Source organism: Protobothrops mucrosquamatus, unplaced genomic scaffold (assembly GCF_001527695.2).
Source record: "Protobothrops mucrosquamatus isolate PMUCROS unplaced genomic scaffold, P.Mucros_1.0 scaffold347, whole genome shotgun sequence".
NCBI lineage: Eukaryota > Metazoa > Chordata > Lepidosauria > Squamata > Viperidae > Protobothrops > Protobothrops mucrosquamatus.
This window is the reverse complement of record NW_015386684.1, coordinates 713,817-736,549: the sequence shown is the minus strand read 5'-3', so window position 1 is coordinate 736,549 and position 22,733 is coordinate 713,817. Positions and strand designations below refer to the sequence as shown.

Sequence of the window (22,733 nt, the reverse complement as noted above, 5' to 3'; positions counted from 1 at the left end):
GGAACAACCACGTCTTGAGGGCGCGGCGGAAGGAAGGGAGATCAGGGATCACCCTGATCTCTGGGGGCAGTTCGTTCCAGAGGGTGGGAGCTCCCACAGAGAAGGCCCTCCCCCTTGGGGTCGCCAGCCGGCACTGCCTGGCCGACGGCACCCTGAGGAGACCCACTCTGTGAGAGCGTACAGGTCGGTGGGGGGTAATATAAGCAATGTATACTTTGATAAATGCAGTGGAAAATAATTCCCTTTTCTACAATCACTTGATAACTTTCTCTTTGTACACATATGTCTCTGTTGGGTTATTCACACAGTCCAGCATGTTTAGATGCTACACAAATCCAGGAAGACATCCTGGTACATTCATTCACTAGGAACAAGGTTCAGGGATGAATTAAAAGAATTTTCAAGTCATATCAGGCTTACTGATTATAATCCATTTCTGTTCATACTTGTTGAGGCGAAGAATAATGCGAACAGCTTATCACCAAGGACTATGGAAATCTCAGGAGGAAGTTGAAGATCCTAAAGATGAAGGCGGCATTTCTGTTCATTTTTCAAAGAAGGCTACTGATAGGCTGTACATTTAATGTTGAGAGAGATTTAGTTTCTATCAGCCTCAAACTTTAGTCCTTTTTTCACCCTGCTTTAGTCCTGCTTTTTCACCCTGCTCTTCGTACATTAGAGTGTGTTTGTGTGTGTGTGTATTCTTGCATGCATGCCTTCAAGTCAGTTTTGATTCTGAGTGACAACATGGACAAGTTCCTGAAGTTCTCTTGGCAAGATTTCAGAAATAGTATGCTGTTACCTCTTCTCTAGGGCTGAGAGAAAGTGACTGGCCCAAGATCACTTAGCTGGCTTTGTGAAGGAGAATTCAGTCTCCAAAACTAGCTCTTGAATTACTTTAAATTTCCGGCACCAGATGAATTGTACTCTAGGGCTACTGAAGGAAGTACCTGGTAATCTGGCTGAACCTTACATATTACCTCAGAGAAAGCCTAGTGAATTGGTGAAATGCTAGACAACCGGAAAAAGTTATCCTTGTCCTCACAAAGAGGAGAAAGAAGAATCTAGGAAACAGAAGTATAGCTTCTAAAGTTTTAAAAAACCATTGCTCTTTGCCTTGGTAAGACTTTTCTTATAGTACTTTGTCCAATTTTGGCATCCTCCAGGGCATCCTTAAAGATTTAGAGGAATTGTAACCAGTTCAGAGAAGGGAGACACAAATGATTATGGCAATAGAAATTAAGTGCTAGGAAGATATGTTCAGATGACTGAACAGGAAAATTATAACATTTTTCAAAATATGCTTCTCTCATTCCAGAGCATAGGATACACAATAATGAATTGAAGTTACAGGAAAGCAGATTCTGACACAATATTAGAAAATATCCTAACAGTAGACCAGTTAGACAGGAAGGCTAATTGCTCTGAGAGCTGACAAACTCAAATAGACAACCTGGAGTCCTTTAATTTAGTTCAGTGCACTGAGCAGGCTGATTGAACTTGATGGACAAAATGGCTTTTCCCTAAACAGGATTCTATGTATTTGTCTATGGAGATTCTCAGTCATCTAGATCATGACTGCCCCAAAGGTGGTTTTTCAAAAGGACTTTGTTTTTCCTTGAAAACATTTGACTTCTCATCCAAGAAGGTTTTCCGTTCTGACTGAATGGTGGAGGATGGAAGATTTATATTCCTTGCAGTCATCTGGTCATTAGCATTCATTCTGAGAGTCATTGAGGTCACTTGGATGTTTATCTGCTTTTTCTGTGTGGATTGTGTAGTAAATAGGAGATAGGTGGTGTAGTATCCCTCCCCCTTTGTTGAGAGAGGGCTGTTCAATCTTTATGTAGCAGGCCTCTTTGACCGCTCTTTCAAATCAGTGTTCCTCTCTGTCCAGAATGTGGACTTTGCTGTCTTCAAAAGAGTGATTTTTGTCTTTCAAAGGCAGATGGACTGCTGAATGTTGTCCTGACTGGTTTGTTCTCCTATGTTGTGCCATGCGTTTATGAAGTGATTGTTTTGTTCCTCCATTGTACAGATCTGTACATGTCTCACTGCATTGTATTGCATATATCACATTGTTCAATTTGTGTCTGGGTGTTTTATCCTTCTATGTAGGATTCCAAGTATGAGGAGACCTTAGATAATGTGCTCAGAGATAGTTTCAGGCAGAATCCAGAGAGTGCTGTCAACACTTTCAGCCACCTTCATCCATTTTGCTGCCAATGCTCTGTCTTTTGTCATCTTCCCCCACAACCACATCACACAGTTGCTTTTTTCTTGGCTCCCTCCTCACTGTTTGCACTGCTGCTCTGCTTTTTTTTTTTTCATCCTCTCTGCCTGCTGGCATGAAAGAATGCACTGTCAGAGCCAGCTAGTAGCTTTCTCTAGCTGCCAACAGAAAAGCTGCAGTTTTGCACATATTTTTGCTTCTTTAAACTGTGATTGCTGGTTAAATAGCAAAAGAACATCTGATCCAATAGAATACTATAGTCTTCTGTAATGCATGATATCAGAGAATTGTGCTTGGTGTAGAAACTGTGAAATTCTTCGGGGTCCAAGCCGAGTCAGACCTATTCCGTCGTCGATATCAAAGTACGTCCATTAGGAACTCAATACTAGTGAGTTTCAATACTACTACGATCTGTTCCCCCTGAATACTGACCAGGAACCTCAATACCTGTAACGTCGAAGGGACGTCAGTACACGAGTATCAGACCCACGAGTCATGGTTCGAGTAGATGACAAAATCACAGCAAGCTGTTGTCACACAATCAGGATTTCTGAGTTTTTCTGCTGATTTCCCACAAGCCAAGTCGATGGGGAAGTTGACAAGTTGCTTCTTCTACTGCTCCTTTTTCATCTATTTGTACTCTATAGTGCCTGCCCACAGCACTCCCCTGCCATCCATGGCAACTGCCTGGCCACAGCTATCACCTGCCAGTCTGCTTACCTGGGATTCCTGCTTCTTCCTGAATGACCTACACCAATGGTGGTGAACCTATGGCATGCGTGCCAGAGGCAGCACTCAGAGCCCTCTCTGTGGCACACACCGTTGCCCCAGCAGAGTTCACTAGAGTAGCGAGCACGTGGTGTTTGGAAGCGGCAAGGCAGGAAGTGAGCGAGCAAGCGCTGTTGGCACCCGGGGTTGCCCTGGAGAAGGCGAGGGACTGGCCCCCGCTGCCCTGGCCCTGGCCACGCTCACCCAATCTGCCAGGACCAGTGCAGCCACGCCCATCTAGTGGGACATGCCCCCCTGAGGGCACCACAATGCTGATGCAGCCCTGGCACTTTGCGATAAATAAGTGGTTTGGATTGCAGTTTGGGCATTCAGTCTCTAAAAGGTTCGCCATCACTGACCTACACAGTCCTGGAGTTACAATGGCAACTGGGACTGCCATCACTAAATGATACGATCCCATGATGTCGTGCTTTGCAACCACATCACTTAGTGACAGATTTTCCAGTTCCAGTTGTGGTCATAACCCAAAGACTACCTGAATTTAAAAGATATCCAGTTCTTATTAATTATACAATATGGGATAACTTCACAAAAAGTTGGACCATGTTTTTGTGAATATACATAACCTAGTCATACCAATTTTGAATATTTATATTGCATGCTATTATTATTTATCATTATTAACATTTATTATGGCTGCCCACTCCAGAGGATTCTGGGTAGCTTACTGTCTGTCTGCCTCCTTTCTAAGACTGAGGAAAAGTACATTTTAACTTCCAAAAGAAACTTTGCCTAAATATCAGTTTTAAGATATTTCTACTATCAAATGAAATAATTTGGACTTACTTTACTTGGACAATATAATATCACAAATGCAAGTTTTCTATCCAATTCATCTCTGTTTTTAATAGCTCTTAACTTACATTGTGGAAATGTTCGTTCATTGATTACATCACTTAGTAACTGTTCTTTCTGTAGCCAAAGGATATTTCTAATGCTCACTGTTAGGATTTAATTATATACATGTTGGGATTATAGAAAGCTAATTATGATTAATTGTTCTCATTTATAATACGTTGGAAAGCATTCTTACCTCATTGGAAGACTGAGTGCAAGAGGGTAATGGAAAAGGAGCTACAGCCATCTGGTTAAATGCATCTTCACTGCTAACAGTCAAGAGAAAAATAATTGATTAGTCAAACTAAAAGGACAATTCACATTCAATCTCCCTCCTTGCCCTCTCTCTGGTGAGTTATAGTTGTTTATCATATTTGCAACCTCTTTTCCTCTGTGATTCACAAAAGGGTTTTAGGTCCCTCATTTCAAAATACTTAACCAAATTGAGATTGCTACATCATCTGCTTTTAATACTTGCCTCCAAAACAAAACAAAAAAAACCACCCCATTTATTTACATTTGTGATCTGTACAGCTATTAACTTCATAAATTAAATCAAAGCAAAGCAAAATTAACAATATATTTCCAGCAAGAAATGGACCAGGTAATTAGCATCCAGGATAGATATGTACCATTATTTGGAGAAACGTAGCTCATTTCCATATGTTCAGTTGCAGACAGTTAACACAAGATGCTTATGAAAAAACAAGGACTATTTCCCAAAGGATGATGAGGCTGAGCAGAACAATCCTATTTCAAAAGGGCTTTCTGTATGGATTACTAGATAAGGGAGTTGGAAAAAAGATCTGGAATTTTGTTATGTTGACTGCAGTGAGAATTTTATACACCTGGAAACAGAAAGATATTCCAGTCTCCACCATAGAAAAATGGATGGGAAAAGAAAAGTGATGGAGGTAGAAGAAATGGCAAAACTGATTGCTTTAATCAGAGAAAAGGTTTGTTTCTTCTTGGGAACTGCTGCTGGACATTGTGCTTAAGGTAGAAAAAAAACAAACTCTTGACATGGGGTTTTGCTGATTTGTTATTATAGAAATGGCCAGTATTTGTTAAGTTGGTAAAGTAAAAAAGTTGACACTGAAATTTTATTCTGTATTTTACTGTGCTGAAAAAAGTTGGAAGTTGATGTTTATTTCTTTCCCACTGTATCTATACCTTTCTTCTCCCCCTTCCCATTTTCCTACGATATTTATTTTCATTTGTATTTTCTATTATGAAAATTTTAATAACGTTACTCTATGTGCCCTGTTTGTAGTTGGAATAATCTGATCAGTTCCAATAGCATTTTCATTATTGCTCTGTGCTGTAGTAATTAAACGATGGTACATATTTTAATCAAATTTGTATTACACTAATTATTTCCGTATGACTGCTGTATTCAATGCTGTACTTTCAAAAATATGTTTTATTATTATTGTACCAATACAGGTAGTCCTCAACTTACAACCATTCATTTAGTGATTGTTCAAAGTTACAACACCTTAAAATTTCCCCAAAAGTACTATGTTGAGAATTTCCCAGAACTCGTATAGTTCTTAAGAATGTGGAATGAAAGAAAGCAAGAAAAAAAGTATAAGGGGATAAACTGACTTGTTTTATTGCTTAGCTATATAAATCATCTTATGGTTCTCTGAGTGGATTAGAATTTGCCTGCATAAAATAACAACCAACAGGGAGTCCTTTTTAGTAATAATGAATGTAAAACAGATTTTAAAAATGTTCATGCCATTCTGCACCAATGCATTTTTAAAGAAATCCAATGTTGCTAAGTGATATAATCAAATCTGTGCAGAATGATGTTAAGTAGTTAGCCCAATTCATCTCACAGGGTTGTTGTGGGGGGAACAGAGGAGGAAAGTGTGTTGGATAGGTTCACTGCCTTGAGTTATTTGTAAATATAGTAAAAGCGTTTTGCAGGTCAAGTCACTACTGCAACTATTTCTTTTTTTTTTTGCTGACAAAGAATTAAAGGGAGACTAGTATAGCTATTTTGAACTATTTAGCTCTCATCAGCTAGCCATACCCTTCTGAGATTTGAACCTGGGCTGCTTGCATGTTAGGCAGCTGTATTAACCTCTAGGCTGAAACTACTGGCACTGCCTACAACTGGCATTAGGGACAATTAAAAAGTGACTGCAGACTGCTATTGAAATTGCAAATTCCCTCCTGTCCGCTGATCCAGCCCATCAATTGTGCAGTTAGAACCCTGCTGAAAGATTTTGCTGTTCAGCACCACATATTATGAAGAGAAAAAAACCCTACACTGATGTCATTCTGTTTTACCTCCTTCTTTCTTTTGGGCCTCTAAGTAAATGACATCAAGTGGGAATAGGAAAAAAAAGGTCAGAACTTGCACAACTCTTAAGACACGATGAGTGAGCACACACTTGTTTAATGTCAGCCAAGAAAAAACAAGAAAACATACAATAGCTAAGAATGTCAGCAAATAGAGAAAAAGAAGAAAAAAAAACTACGCAATTTAAAGAAAAATTTACAAACACCAGAGTACTCAAGAATAATAGCGGGAGAGATTTAATAGAGGAAATTCAGTTAGGTTAGGGAAAGACTTTTAGAAATGGGAGATAAAGCTTTTTACAAATTGAACTGTAGGCAGGCAAAAGCATTTTTACAGAACTGTTTTTTTAAAGAGGTTTTTAGAGAAATACAGTATTCAGTATTCAGGAACTTGTTTCCACTAGAAAACACAATGGCACAATGGGCAACAGAAGAACTATCACAAAGAACAGTAGCAGGTTGAAATGAAATATAACACATTTATATGGCCACCCGTCTCATTTCCGGGAGTCTTGGTGGCTCAGAAAAACAGTAAGGAAATGTTGTATAAATAAAGAACCAAAACTGAAAACAGCAAAAACAACATAACAACGGGTTAGAGACTGGAAAAGATCATTGTATATATCTATGCTAAAGAAGGGAGTTGCACGAGAAGAAAGAATTTAACTGAACCATTGCAATACTTCTCATGCATACAGTGTTTTGAATAAGATCTTGCACAGGAGAAAACATCCATAGTTGATGAGAGAAAAGATAAATGAATGAGCCATGAGATCAGATATCTAGCTTTAGCTGGGTAAAGGAGAGAGCAAGACGGTTTAAGGAGGAGATTAACCTTTGTTTATTGATACAGCAAGGCCTTTGATCACATAGATCATGCGAGAATCTGGAATATATTAAAATTATGGATGTACATTCAATATTTCATTCAGAAATATCCTGAATGAGAAACTACTGTAAGAGCTGAATTTGGAGAAATGCTTCAGAATAAAACAAAGTGGTGGTGGTGGTGGTGGTGGTGGTAGTGGAATAAGGCAGGAAACAATTAATCTCCAAATCTGTTTATAATACAGGCAAAGTAAACATGGCAGAACTGGAAGAAATTGAATCAAATGGGAGACTTTTAGCCAGAATTAGAGGATAGATGTATACTCTGGACTTTAAGAAGAACTAATTGATTGGTTCTAGACAAAAACAAAGTGGGTGGGCTAACTGCTTCATTGAGAAAATGATCAACAGCTGGAAATTCAAGTATTTTGAACATCTGATGCAAATGGAGGACGAAAAGTGGGAAATGGACTAGGAAAAGAAAGATTGAGATAAATAAAAAAAAGAGAAATATAATGAATGGAATCAAGGAATGTAATTAGAAAAACTATGGCTACTCACTAGAGACAGGGTCATATGATTGGCATGGTCTGAATCCCATTCAATCGCTATAAATTAAATTTCGACATGAGGTTCTAAGAAGGAAATATTAGACAGACCCAGGATGCAACCCAGTCATTCTCTTTGATTCATCACTCCTGCTCAATGAGCAGGTGACAATAATGACTAGGAGGGAATTTGCATAGTTTTGTCTTGTGTGTCAGTCTGCCTGTTCCTGAATCAGCAAGCCCTGCTAAGAATCACTCATGCCAAATTGGACTACTACAATGAACTCTACATAGAGATGCCCTTGGAGTATATCTGGAAGCTTTAACCAATGCAGAATGGAGCAGCATGGGCACTCCCAAAACACTAAGAGCATTTGTTGCTGATTCAAAGAGGAAGGAAGGAAGGAAGGAAGGAAGGAAGGAAGGAAGGAAGGAAGGAAGGAAGGAAGGAAGGAAGGAAGGAAGGAAGGAAGGAAGGAAGGAAGGAAGGAAGGAAGGCATATAGCTTTCATATATGCAGAAAAGTACAAATCTATGTGCTGGAAAAATCAGACAAAAATATTTTTCACTTGGAAGTCAGTGATATGCACTGAGAACAAAAACCACAATATTTATCCATGGCAAGATGAACTACTCTATATTGGGTTGCCATTTTGAGCAACAGCTGCATGTCTGGTATGACTAATGTTTAATGCACTCTTGGCATCTGCCATTTCCCATCTTCACTAAAACTGCACTGTGCATGATTTTAATCACATAAAGCCAAATTCATCATAGAAAGAAAACAAAAATTTAGGTCAAAAGAGGCTGCTTCTCATTATCTAGTTGGTTGTGCTTGTTGATATTTTAGCTCTGCTTCAAACAAAACTGCTCCATTGCAGATATATTTTAAACAGTAAAGTAAGCTGTCTTTTGTATAAAAGCATAAAGCATTTGCCTTTTGTTTCCCCATCCTGCAACTATTAAGCAATATAAAATTAATGACTGAATTATAAGGGAAAAGAAAAGTTACTTATGAAGTAGCTTTGATTTACTTTAAAGTTAAAATGTTAAAATAAAAAGGAAAGGACCTAGGAATCCTTTGATCTCATCTTTAATTCAAACATTTTGTTTAGGCAGACATCAAGTTCCTAAGGTAATTTTGAGTATGCCCAGATCTCTTTATTGCAAAGAGAATATCAAATCTCATTGCTAACAAATGAACATGCTGTGTTCATGCTTAGTTTTCACTATCTCCTTCCAATTCCTAAATTTGCCAAACAACATTACTAATGAGATGGAATTCTCATGAATAGAGTATAGTAATTAGGTTTCCATCTTGACAGTGTAGCTGGGACTCCTTTTGGCCTGTGAACTTTTCTCATTTGAGTAAATGCTGCCTAGATTGTCCTCTGCATTTCTTCAAGGCATATATGTGGCCGACTGTATTTATCCATGTGGTGACAGGGAGACTGAATAATTCTCACATATTGTAAATTTTACATAAACATTAGATCAATTTACAGTGTAACCCTAACAGATACATTCTTCTTTTGTAGTTATATTCTAATTTAAATACATAAGAAAAGCAAACATATTTAGAGATACAACGGGATGAAATTTCTTTTGGTTGTTTAATTTTTTGCACCACAACCAGTCACAATGAACACATCCAATTCTGTATATATATTTTTTGCCACACAACGTCTGCTTTCTCCCAACCTATTTCCCAATTAAGCAGCGGGGAGTGAACTTTTGTACATGACATTTAATTTTCAATAATGGTGTAAAAGGAAAATCAGGCTGGAAGCAAGATCATTAATCACCCATGGAAGTCTTGGAATAAAAAGTAGAGGGGATTTATTTTAGTAGCACTGCTTTTCCTTCGTAGTCATGATCTGTCCATAGTAGACTTTAAGATTTAACTAGATATACTTCAAAACAAATGTATGGTGTAAAGATTCATTCAGCAACAGTATTTACTCAGTATTATTCTTTGATCAATATTAAAATCTGAGTATTGGAAAGAGACTAAAAAACAGCCCTCTTCCATTTTTTTTCTCTTCCAAACAAGAAACAAAACTAGCACTGATGATGTTACCTAGTTTGGCTAATGAAATGTCTGCAAGAAAATTAGCAAGTTCAGAAAGCACCAAGAACCCCTCATTTCAAACCTTAGCTACAAATATTCTCCTTTATAAGAAACAAAACATGTGTAGACTAGCCTTCAGCAACTGGTTGGTAGGCCCAACACATCTGAAGGTACCAGGTGAGGGAAGAATGGCAAAAACTATCTTGATCTGTTCCTAAAAAAGAATATCTAATTCTGGCTAAGAGCCACAGACACAATACAAAATAAATAAATAAGTAAATGTACTTTTCCCTGGTTTTTTTTGTGTGTATTTTTTTTCAACTGCCACCCACTCAGAGTTGTTACAACATGTAACAATTAAAACACATACGACAGAATAATGTATTGTAAAAATAGAAGTAAGTAAGTAAATGAAATTATAAAATGACACAATTGTATTAAATCAAGAAAATTCCCTCAAAATAAATTGGGTTTTAGCACCAGTCCACCAGATACCGGTATGTGGCTAGTCTAATCTCCAAGAGGAGGTTATTCCAGAATGTGCTGCCACCATACCTCCAACACTGGAGGCTTTTAAGGTGGAACTGGTCAACCATTTGTCAAAAATGATATAGGGTCTCCTGCTTGAGCAGGGGTAGGACTAGAAGAACTTCCAACTCTGTTATTCTGTTATTCTCACCATGGGGTCCTTCACTTCACAGAAATGTGGGCCCGTCAGCACCTGCTCCCTACAAGATCTAATGGGGCAAGACAATACTGGTAAAGGTGAAGTTTCTGGAGAAGGTGCTTCTGCAGATATCCAGCAGCTAAGCCTTGAATGGTTTCTTAAATCAACAGCATCACCTTAAATTATCTAGAAACTGGTGTGCATGCACATACCTACAAACAACTTAACACTTTCTTAATAGTTTCAAAAATAGAAGGAGAAAATCCAGCTGTTTACATATTTCTCCATCCCAGAAGCTTTTTTTGACAATCCTCTTCTCTGACCTGACAGGAACTAGCCAAAATATCCATAGCCTATTGACACGTTATATTCCTTTATTAAAATTGGCCTGAACACATTATTAATCACAATTATTCTTCCTCCACTTTTTCTTCTTTTCTAAAATACAGCTGCATGATGAAGAATTCTTCAAATTCAAAAGCTTGACTGTGCAATCCTCAATTAGCCTAATGAAGTTACTGCCTCAAATGAATTTCTGACTTTTTTCTCTGCATAGCTAATGTGACAGCCTTCACTTTTGGTACAAAATAGTTACAAAACATTTAAATATTTTGCCCTTGACTAAACATGTTAGCAGCTTTCAGTTTTATGACAATACTGAATATTTTATTTCTCACTTCAGGCTATTATTTCTTGACCTCATCAGCCCAACTGTTAATGATTATCATTCTTACCGTATAAATACCAGTTTGACCTTTGATGGTGCCGTCTTAATTATTGCAGACGCATTCTGGTGACTTCTCCCATATAAAATCTGGTTATTTATCTGTTTTGTAAAGAACATTTACCAATTAAAAAGAAACAAAAGGTCCACTATTACTTCTAATTTTATTACAACATTGCATAACTCCCCCTCCCTTTCTCTAAATCTTATTTTGAGTTACAGGCAAAAATAAAGAAAAGCAAAAGGGCAAAGTGGATAAGGAGATTGTAATTTCTTCCTTGAAAAACAGGACGTTTCTGGTTTTTTGTTTTTTTTTAAAGCATTACATTAGCCAATCATGTGAATAATGCTGATAATCAACAGGAAATAATTATGTCATTGCTATAATTTGGGGAGTAAGATTGATTGCTTCAACATAATTTGGGGCATATGCCACTTCAAACAATATGACTGAATGTATTGGAAATGCTGCAGAATAAAAGAGATTTAAATCTATTATCAAGTCAAGCCATATTGGAGCTTTACCTTACTTTACCATTTTCCTTTTAAAGTCACAGATCAGTATTACCGAAGAGATTTAAGCACACCAGCAGTTTTATTAAGACAATGCATACAAATACTTGAAAGACAAAAAATAGTTAAGGCTAATCTTTTTCAAGGCATTTGCTTGGAAATTTGAAATCATGGCAAAATTCCATGCAAAGCAAGATTTAATTTTTATGTGTGTCTTCGCAAACACACACGGGTAATGCTAGCAGTTTAAAAAAAATCTATATTTACTTTTTGTAAAATTAAATTTCTGAGAGGGAAAGACAGAGAGAGAGCATGCACAAAATGATTGATTTAATGGCCCTATTCTCATGGAAAGTGTGTACATGTGTGTATGTGCATATTATGCATCTTATGATAGTGTCAAGATAATAAATATGTTGGGAAGTTAGTTGCTACAAAGATGGCTTTATACATAGGAAATAGCAAATGTAGGAATGGAAACTTTTTAAAAAAATAAATATTTTTTTGTTATAGCAAAATTAAAAAAATTCTCTAGAAGTTGGAAAATATAACTTTTTATGCACAGAAGTCAGAAAGTGCTAGAAAATCAAACGGTACTGTTGTTTTTTTCCAGCAAGAAGCACTGGAAAAATGTAATTTAAAAATAAATTCATTGCTGGATACATTGCATACATTTTTTGTAAAGGCGGTTCTGCTTTCAGAATCAAAATTAAAAACTTAAAAGTCTTGTTTGTGATGGGATATGCACCTGGAGGAGCAGATGGGGAGACTTCTGACAATCCAGAGCTTTCCCAGAAAGACATCCAGCTTAAGAAACTGAGTAGTCTGGAGCTGGATAGAGGATGGGGGAAGAGTTTCAGGGTAGCCACACCCTAGAACAGAGGTCCCCAACCTTTTGAGTACCAGGGACTGCTTATGTAGAGTGAGATTTTTCCACAGACTGGAGGGAGGCATGGTTTTGTGAACTGCCTGCATCCCGCGGATGGAGCTTTGCTTCTTTGTGCGGACCGGTTGCTGGCATGCAGTGGCCCGGTACCAGTCCACAGACCGGGGGTTGGAGACCCCTGTCCTAGAAGCTCTCATGATATATGTAGTATGTTAGAAATTTATAGCTTTAATTTGGCAAGATTCTGTCCATTAGATGTAAGCAAATAAAGGATCTCAGATGTAGATTTAATCAAATAATGCTTCCAATGAAAAGTCAGAAAGTTTGATCTCTATTAGCAGGATGCCAAGCTACTTTATTACTAATTTTATAAACTATGAATATGTGCCCCTAAAACATGAACACACATACACAGAGCATGTTGTGGTTTCTTCTAAAAAAATAAAAGCTCAAGCACTTTGACATTTATTGCAGGCTTCATGGAAGAATGAACTGTTTACTTTAATACTAAAATCTACTGATTTATAGGCATTATCATAAGTGAAATGCAGGTAAATAGGAAAAAGAAATAGCAAAGTTCAACAGGAAATAAGATAAATGAATGAACAGAGTGGCCAAATTATGAACAAAGATTAAAAGCATTATTTAACCGAGACAGTTCCAATTGTAAGCAACAGTTTTAGAGCAGATGGCATCATAAATATTTTGCTGAAGGGGGATGTGGCACGTAAGATAATGAAAACTAATAGGTGAAATTTAAGAAAGAGGATATAATGGCTGTGTTTCCTGAAGGGAAGTACATTAATCTGAAAAATTATTTCTACTAAAGTTTGTTTTCCTTTTCTAAAACTACTTAGCTTAAACTGGGCACTTAAAGTTAACTCTTGATTTCTGATTATTTTTGGTCTAATGTTGTTCAAGAATGTTTACATTTCATTAATGTTACTTTCATCCCCTGAAGAAAACTTAAGCCAGAATTAATATTCTGCCCTCTAAAATTAATATTAGAAATGCTTTGTAAATGAACTACACATAATTAACTGGTTTTTAATTACTTAATTACAGTATTCAAAAACAGAAGACTATGGAGAAATAATTTTGGGGAGAAGCATTAAATAAGATAATTATTGCATTATTGTTATTCTCTTATTTAATACTTTTCCTATGAAATAATAATAGTTTGCAATGAATTAGTATGGCTGGTTATTCTTGTAACCCACAAGCTAAAATTTTGCTAATGCAGAAATACAAGCAACAGTTTATATGTCGGGGAATTTCAGTGAGGAAAGTGGGTTAGATACGTTGGTGGTCCTACAACACTTTATCCTGCCTCTTGCAAATTTATTTATTTATTAAATTTGTGTGCCACCCATTTTGTCGAGATCAATGTAAATTAAAAGCATATTCCTACAGAATATGTTGTGTATCCTTGCTTACATGCAGCACAAATGAGGTCATTTTAATATTGTTTTAGTTCTGCCAAAAAAAAATTAAACATTTATTAAAAAGCAACTGAGTTGCAAAATCAAGCTTTCCCAAGAAAGGCATAAGTTAAGGGCATTTGCAGATAACCTAGTGTTAGTTTTGGAAAATCTTCTAGAGGGAGGAGAAATATTAATGGGAAAATTAAGGGAATTTGCTATGCTAGCAGGTTTTAAAATTAACAATCAGCAAAAAAAAATATGAAATTAGAAGATTAAATAGAATTGATGGAGTCAAACCATTTTAAATAGAACAAAAAGAAATTTGCTTTTGTAGACGAAGAAACAGATTTTGAAAGGGAGCTAGGTACAGATCGTTTTCGACTTACAACAGTTTGCTTAGTGACCATTTGAAGTTACAACGGCACTGGAAAAAGTGATTTATGACCGTTTTCACACTTATGACCATTGCAGCATCGCCGTGGTCACATGATCAAAATTCAGATGCTTGGCAACTAACTCATATTTATGATGGTTGCAGTGTTCCAGAGTCATGTGATCACTTTTTGTGACTTTCTGACAAGCAAACTCAATGGGGAAGCCAGAGTCACTTAACAACCAGGTTACTAACTTAACAGCTGCAGTGATTCACTTACCAGCTGTGGCAAGAAAAGTTGCAAAATAGGACAAAAGTAACTTAACAACTGTCTCACTTAGCAACGGAAAGTTTGGGCTCAGTTGTGACCATGAATCAAGAACTATCTATACTAATGATGAATATCTTATTGTTAATATATATAAAATACTATTGAAAATTAATCAGGAGGACAATAAAAATTGTATGATTAAATGGGCAAAAAGCTTTGGATAAAATATTATGCTAGATCTAGGGAAAATCATGTGGAGTAAAGGACTGGAGTTTATATTGAGCTATGATGTGAAAGAAAATCTTTATAAAATGATGTATCATTGGTATTTAACACCTGATATATTGTCAAAGGGTATAAGCAAATGCTACGTAAGTGTTGGAAATAGCAACAGCACTTAGATCTATATACCTCTTCACAATGCTTTACAGCCCTTTCTAAGTAGTTTACAGAGTCAGCATATTGTCCCAACAATCTGGGTCCTCATTTTATGACTTTGAAAGTTGGAAGGCTGAGTCAACCTTGAGCCGGTCAGGATCGAACTGCCAAACTGCTGGCAGTCGGCAGTCAGCAGCAGAAGATACTGAAAATTGATGCACAGTTAAAGCTAGAGGTTTTTCTTTTAGACACACCGATGGAAAGGGAACATGGGGACTTGGTTCTTACTGTGCAGATGATAACAGCAGCAAGACTTTTATACGTACAAAGGTGGAAAGTTACGCAAAATCCTATAATGGAAGAATGGGTTGTGAAATGAATGGAGCCGAGTAATATGGCAAAATTGGCCACTTTGACGAACAGCAGAAATTTGCTAGTTTTGTTTTCATTTGAAAACCACTTTTGGATTTCTTGCTCAGACACTCTGATTTGTAGATTTGACGACTAGATCCGTTTCGATTATAGAAATATTCTGTAATGTTATTGCTTTCGTTTGTTATGCACGTTCTACACGTTATGCCTTTAATTTTTTATTTAAACGTAGAGTTAGAGGCAAAGTTATTATATATCTGTACCTGCACTGCAGGAAGTTGGAAGTTACTCTTTTTCTATATCTTTTTCTATATTTCTTTTCTTTCCCTATTATACCTTTGATTTTTTTTCTCCTGCTTTTTTCCTATTATTTTTTCCTATTACTTTCCTATTATTTCCTATTATTCATTTTGGAAATTTAATAATATATATATATATATTTTAAATGCAATGTGTCTTGACATACCTTGCTATGTCAGTCTTGTCTTATTTGTTAACCTTCAGATCTTTTGCATTTCAGCACAGGCCTATCAGAAATCCAATTTCTAATATCTTTCTGCTGCTGTCTGATAGTTGTCAAGATGCATTAGATCTACTTCAGCTCTCATTAATTTTAGGTGAAATGATCAACATATGCGGAAGCTCCACAAGGAGATTACGATACACACGAATAAGACAGTTCTATATGATTGCTCCACAGGTCACATAGTTGAAGTTATACTGAAAGCCAGTTATTTAAAAGTGTGAAAATTTCTGTAAATGTTGAGCATTTTTCTGAGTCTGAATTCTTTTTTTCTGTTGGAAGAAAGAGTGCTCTAAAAAAAACACCAGCATCTTTTTTCTTTTTTTCAGCCACTACTTTCAAAGAACCTTCCTTTTTACCTTATCAATGCTTGCCAGACTAGCATTGTTCCCACATACAGATGAGGAATTGAAAATGAGAGAGAATAATAGCTTGCCTATCTGTACAAAAATGAATTGGCTGCTGGAATGTATGGAAGGGCCAGAGCTCAGTACAATCAATACAGGAATATGTTTGGTAGAAAGTAAAATAGCCAGGCTGTAATAGAATGGAGGCCTACTGAGAATACATGAATAATCTGAGAAGATATGAGGCAGTTTTGTATGTTTTTGTCCATGTACTTTTAGGATTAGTTAGTGTACACTTTCCTACAATTCTTATTGTAAACATGCCTTTTGAAGCCCCATTAAAACAACAGGTCTCTTGGGCTTGGTGCTTCTGTCTCTGATCACTGAGTCTGAATTTAAAATAAAACTTGGGGCAACGCTTTCTTCCTGAGCCTGCAATGTCTACTTCATGAGCTAGCTGTGCAAACACCAATTTAGCTAAGTATTTAATGTTTTTATAAGACTACCCTGAAGCAAGTTCCAATCAGTTGTTGCCTTTTTCCTTTAAAACCCTTTATGGCTACCTGAAGAACCATCTGATTCCAATGGGATTCTCCTGCTCCACTCATTCCAGCAGAAGAGACATGCTGTGGGGTCCAATCAGCCAGGGAATTGTCTCTGGTAGGGTCCAGGAGTGGTTCCTGTGCCTCCTGATCCACCCTTATCCTCTTGGCCTTCTGAAGGGTTTGAAAACCTGGCTCTGCCAACTAGCTGATGTTGACTTCCCATTCTGAAGGTGGCAGTGTTCCAATATCTCAGGGGCTGCCACAAAGAAGAGGGAGTCAAGCTATTCTCCAAAGCGCCTGAAGGCAGGACAAGAAGCAACGGATGAAAACTAACCAAAAAGAGAAGCAACCTAGAACTAAAGAGAAACTTCCTGACAGTTAGAACAATTAACCAGTGGAACAACCTGCCTCCAGAAGCGGTGAATGCTCCAACACTGGAAGTTTTTAAGAAGAGACTGGACAGTCATTTGTCTGAAATGGTATAGGGTTTCCTGCCTGAGCAGGGGGTTGGACTAGATGACCTCCAAGGTCCCTTCCAACTTTATTATTATTATTATTATTATTATTATTATTATTATTATTATTATTATTATTATTATTATTATTATTATTATTGATTAGATAAGATCCCGCCCCCGGTTGTGGATGGATCCTTTTTTCTAGTTTGTTGTTAGTATTAATGTTTTGATTTATTGCGTAATGTTTTAATATTTCTAACTTTTCAGTTATCTATATTGTTACTGTAAATCGCCCAGAGTTGCTTGATAGTGATATGGGAGGCATGTAAATTTAATAAATAATAAGTTCTAACACAGATCACTCTAAAATAACTGAGCACAGAATGCACCTGCAGCTTTTCATACTCAGCCAACAGAAGGAAAAATGTGTATAGAACAAATATCCCAAATAAAAGATATTCACCAAATGGGACTGCTACATTCCATACCTATAAATTAAATTGTTTTATGGGATAGAGAAAGCTTCCAAGTAAATGTTTTCAAGCACCACAAAACTGGGCAACGTATTCACATAATAAAATCCTCGCCTGAAAGCATCAGAATTATTTTGAAGTCTAGGTTGAGACATAAAAATTGATCTGTTATTTTGGAACAAAAGAAACAAGTAGAAGGTGACCTGTTTATAATTTCTCTATCATATAGCAACTTCCACCATTAATTTTGTTGGCAGTTCTCTTAAACAACTTTTTTTCACCATGATCGGTAAAACCATTTGATTAGCCTTATATAACCAAAAATTACCTCTAAAAGTTCATCTCCAATATGCATTCTTCCATCTTTTCCTGCAGGGCCATCCGGACTAATCCCCACAACAAAAATGCTCATGCGGGACCTATCCTTGTTGCCTGCAAGGCTGAGTCCAAGCCCATTCTTATCTTTTTCAAGTTCAATAATGTGCAATTCTCCAGACAGTTCTGCATATCTTTGTCTGATTTTCTCTAAAAATGGAGAGATAAAAATGTATAGTATGAATAGGAAAGCATATTCTATGCAACATAACCAGCTTGCCATATTTACTCAAAGAAGGTTACCATATGGAGAATCTTGCCTATTTTAATAAATCTATTTTGGGAGGTTATCTCACTGTTCTGATCACCAACTCAGTAGGAAAGGTACAGCAAAATTTTTAAAAAATAACATTCATTCTCTAAGTATCAGTTGAATCTTAATTAAATATTATTGTTATTGAAGAAAGAAAAATTGTAGGGGTAGAAGAAATGTCAAAACAATTTTTAGGGAAACAAATTTAAAAGCAAGATAAGTATGGAAAACAAGAACATATCAAAGAGAACACAACACACTTAGCTAAGCTCTAAGGCAGAGGGAGAGAAATGGTTTAAAAGATGACAAGATTGCTTGGCTGCATCCTGAACAGGGACTTTCATACCATGGCATCTAGCTACTTTTAAGCAACCTGAATTTCTGCCAAGTTTTGTTTGGATGAAGCATCAATGAATGTTCAGAATAAGCAATATATTAATTTAAGGAATGACACAAGACCCCAAAATCATGCTGATGATTTTTTATCAGCGTCTGTCATGACTTCATTGGAAAAATGACTCCTCAGAGGAAGGAAACAGCTTCAGTAAACTCACTGAGCCACAAGCCAGGTCTTAATACAACTTCTGGACCAGAATCAACCCCGTTAAATCAGGACTTCTATCTCACCCAGCCTATGTAAGATAAGATAGATAAGACAACTTTTATTGACACTTTTCTGTGTGTACAATGGCACACATTAAAGTGAAATTCCAATGTCCGCTCTCAAAAGAAGAAATGATACACACACACACACACAATCATTTTAGCCATTGTCTATCCACTGCAGAATGAAGGCCTCTTCCATCTGTTTCCAACTAATATGATTGTAAGCTGTTGTTTGCCAGTTGGGCCCACAATACTTGCTGATGTCATTTGATCCATCTTATTTTAAGTCTCTTTCATGGATGCTTTTTATCAAGTGGGATCCATTCTATGACTGTCTTGGTCCACCTGCCATCAGTTCTTCTTGCTTTGTGACCAGCCCATTTCCATTTCAATTCTTTTACTCTCTTGATGATGTTGTATACTTTCGTTTGTTCTCTAATCCATGTATGTATGTATTAATCACAGTCCATTTTGAATACATAGCAGAAAATCAGCCATGATCAGCAATGTTGCCACATTCAGTATCAGAAAGCCAAGATTTACGGATGTGCTCACTAGAAAAGGGAAGCATCCTAAGAATAAATGAAGTTCTACTTGAAGTAATCTAGCTTATTTGGAGACCCTGAAACTTGATCAGGCATAATAAGCACCAACTAAACAAGGACAGGAAAGTTACACCTTCTAATATAAACGTGTCTTCTGAAATATAATTTGTTGATGGAACCAATGACTAATAAGTTCAATCTTGTGAATCCAATTCTCTTTGTACTTGAACGCTGATCTAAGACCAGGTTTTTATAGTTCTGGGTTTTATTGTGAGAGCCACCAAGAATTATGTTTTAAGATGGGCAGTCATACAAGAGGAAGGAAGGAAGGAAGGAAGGAAGGAAGGAAGGAAGGAAGGAAGGAAATATACAGATAGTCCTTGACTTAAGACCACAATTGAGCCTGAAATTTATATTGCTAAGTGAGATATTTATTAAGTGAGTTTTGCCCCATTTTATGACCTGTCATTTGAAGGCCACAAAAGGGCAATCACATAATCCTGGGACACTGCAAGCATCATAAATATGAGTTAGTTTACAAGTGTCTGTGTGCGTGTGTGTGTGTAAACCATATATATTAATCTCCCCGTCCATCTAGAAGATAATGTTATTGCAATAGTTAATGTTTCTATAGAAACAGTAAAGTACACTCTGACAGAAGAGAAACTATTGAATAAAATTACAGATAATGCTATAATACAAGACACTCCAAATATAAAACTAAAGGCACTTCTGTACAAGGACTCATTGTCTGTTTCAGAGCAGCTCTGGGCTTTTGTGATTTCTAAAATGAGACCTATGCTCAACAGTGGAGCTAATTTGTATCTAGCTCTCCTGCAGTGTATTGGAAACAGCAGTAAAATGAATCTTTTTTTAAAAAAGCTACCAACTTACAGATCACTGGGGTCAGCAGGTCTAAGCAGAATTGAACCTATACTGGATAATGCAGTACTGCAGCCAATTTTGGTCACCATATCACAAAAAAGATGTTGAGAGTTTGGAAAAAGAATTCAGAGAAGAGCAACTAAGATGATCAAGGCCTGGAGACTAAAACATACGAAGAATGGCTGCGGGACTTGGGTTTGGCTAGTTTAAAGAAAAGAAGAAATGGGGGAGACATGATAGCAGTATTCCAGTACTTGAGGGGCTGCCTCAAAGAAGAGGGCATCAAACTATTCTCCAAAGCACAGAGGGCAGGACAAGAAACAATGGTTGGAAGCTGAACAAAGAGAGAAGCAACCTGGAATTAAGGAGAAACGTCCTGACAGTGAGGACAATTGGAACAGCTTGCCTCCAGAAATCGTAGGCGTTCCATCACTGGAAAGTTTTAAGAAGAGGCTAGAAAGTCACTTGTCTGAGATGGTATAGGTCCTCCTGCTTGAGCAGCAGGCTGGACTAGAAGACCTCCAAGGTCACTTCCAGCTCTTTCTATTCTATTCTATTCTATTCTATTCTATTCTATTCTATTGTTGGAAATGAGACCATTAAAAAGGGCTATGCTGCCTATTGGGGAGTTTAAAACAGACAAAAAATCCCATTTAATGGCAATTTTTTGGCCACCACTTACCTCCATCAAAAGCATCACAGAGACATGCAGTTTTCAAGAGCTAAGCTCAATTTGAGAGACTTTAGCTATATGTGCCTATGCAGCTTGTGGACAACCCATTTTCCAATCTGCAGAAACCCAGAATATGGTCTTCAGGTGATTTTTCTGCTTTTCCTCACTCAGTTTTATATATGATCAAACAACTGGACATAATATGAAGTAAAAAAAGGCAAGGAAGGAAGGGAGGTAGCAATGTATTATATCCACTTAAATATAGGAGGTTTTTCTTAGTGCAGGAAGAACCTATGGCATAGTTATTAATGATGGTCCTTGGAAATCAAGCAGCCATTGTCAAGATGGCTCCAAGCACTAGCTCTCCAAAAATACTGCAGAGTTTATCTTATACTCACTATACCATAAGACAGACATGTCAAACTCGCGCTGTCATGTGACGTCGCGCGACATACCGGAGCTTTTTTCCCATTGCCGGCAATGAGGTGGGTGCAGTTTCCTGGTGACGCGTCCGACCCACGGGCCGGTAGTTTGACACCCCTGCCATAAGAGCAAGGAGAACTATTCAAACTAATCAACAGAATCTAGTTAAAGAATCCAATTAGTTTTAGCTGATATCATCTGAGGTTCTATCAACAGAGACAACAATCCTCTCTTAGCCTTAACCTATAGTCAACAATGACTATAGCATGCTTGAAGGTCATCTTCAAAGATACATTGAAAGACTGCAATGAACAATACTGTGGCGTTATGTTACTCCTTAGCAGAATACCTCCCACTCATTTTAATGCCTTTCCATTAAAACAAGTACCCAATAAATCCACAAGGCAGGATGTCCATTTCACTTTATACTTCAAGTATCCTATTAAGTCAATAGAATCAAGATGTCCTTTCAAATCAGATTCTATCACGAGTATATTTTAAAACTGAAAATACAAGTTGTTAACTAGCTATTTCAGCTGGAAGCACAGTCACATCTTGCCTGTAAGTGGTCAAGGAGACCTGGACATTGTGAGAAATAATTTATCATTTTTATCAATGACTTTGCCATCTCATCAATATTTTACTTTTCTCCTAAACTTTATTTATGGTATTGCCCACACTATATCTAATCTGACATCTCATCAATATATCAAGTTATATATTCAACTATTTGCATGGCATAAAATAGTTGTTTCAAATAAATCCTCGTTCAAGCTTGAGCCCAAAAGACAAGTTGCTATTTCATGGAAAATCCAAATACATACATGTTTCCCTATTAATTTAAAATAATAATAGTTATTATTATTTATAATTATATAAAATATTTTTGTATGTTCTGTTTGACCACTTTGCTAACATTCATATTTCAAATGGATTCATATTTATAAATACTGAACAAAGCAGAACACTTTCCAGACTACCAATTCCCTACTAAATGATGATGGTATGAACTGTTAAAATACACTGTTGTACAAAAATATCAGAGGAACTACAGGGCTAAAAAAAAGCATCATACATACATGTAATATTTCATTTATGTAAAATAAAAGCTCTTGTATGGGAAGAAAAAATGAGTGAGGTAATGCTTAAGTTCAAAGATATAATTGGCTATATTCTAAACCCACAAGATAATTCAAAATCAGTTTTTGTTGTTGATATAAATTAGGTGCATATAAACCCACAAGAAGACATTTTTTCCCATTCAATATAATTTCAATGAACACAAATCTTCCTTCTGCATCAGCATCTATTAACTTTGGCATCAATTCCTTCTTAACATAAAGAACTACACCCGCTTTTTTCTTTGGAGCAGGGGCAATAAAATGTAAACCCAATTTAGG

At 36.8% G+C, this 22,733-nt stretch overlaps 1 protein-coding gene across 1 annotated transcript in view; it reads right to left on the bottom strand.

The window, feature by feature from the left end:
* The window catches only part of PATJ (PATJ crumbs cell polarity complex component), a 142,820-nt gene that overhangs the window by 30,960 nt on the left and 89,127 nt on the right, over positions 1-22,733 (bottom strand). Inside the window, exons 29-31 of the mRNA XM_029284055.1 lie at positions 17,902-18,098; positions 11,021-11,112; positions 4,056-4,128 (exon numbers count right to left, since the gene is read on the bottom strand). Of these exons, the coding sequence (XP_029139888.1) occupies positions 4,056-4,128; positions 11,021-11,112; positions 17,902-18,098 (362 nt within the window). The remainder of the gene's footprint in view (positions 1-4,055; positions 4,129-11,020; positions 11,113-17,901; positions 18,099-22,733) is intronic.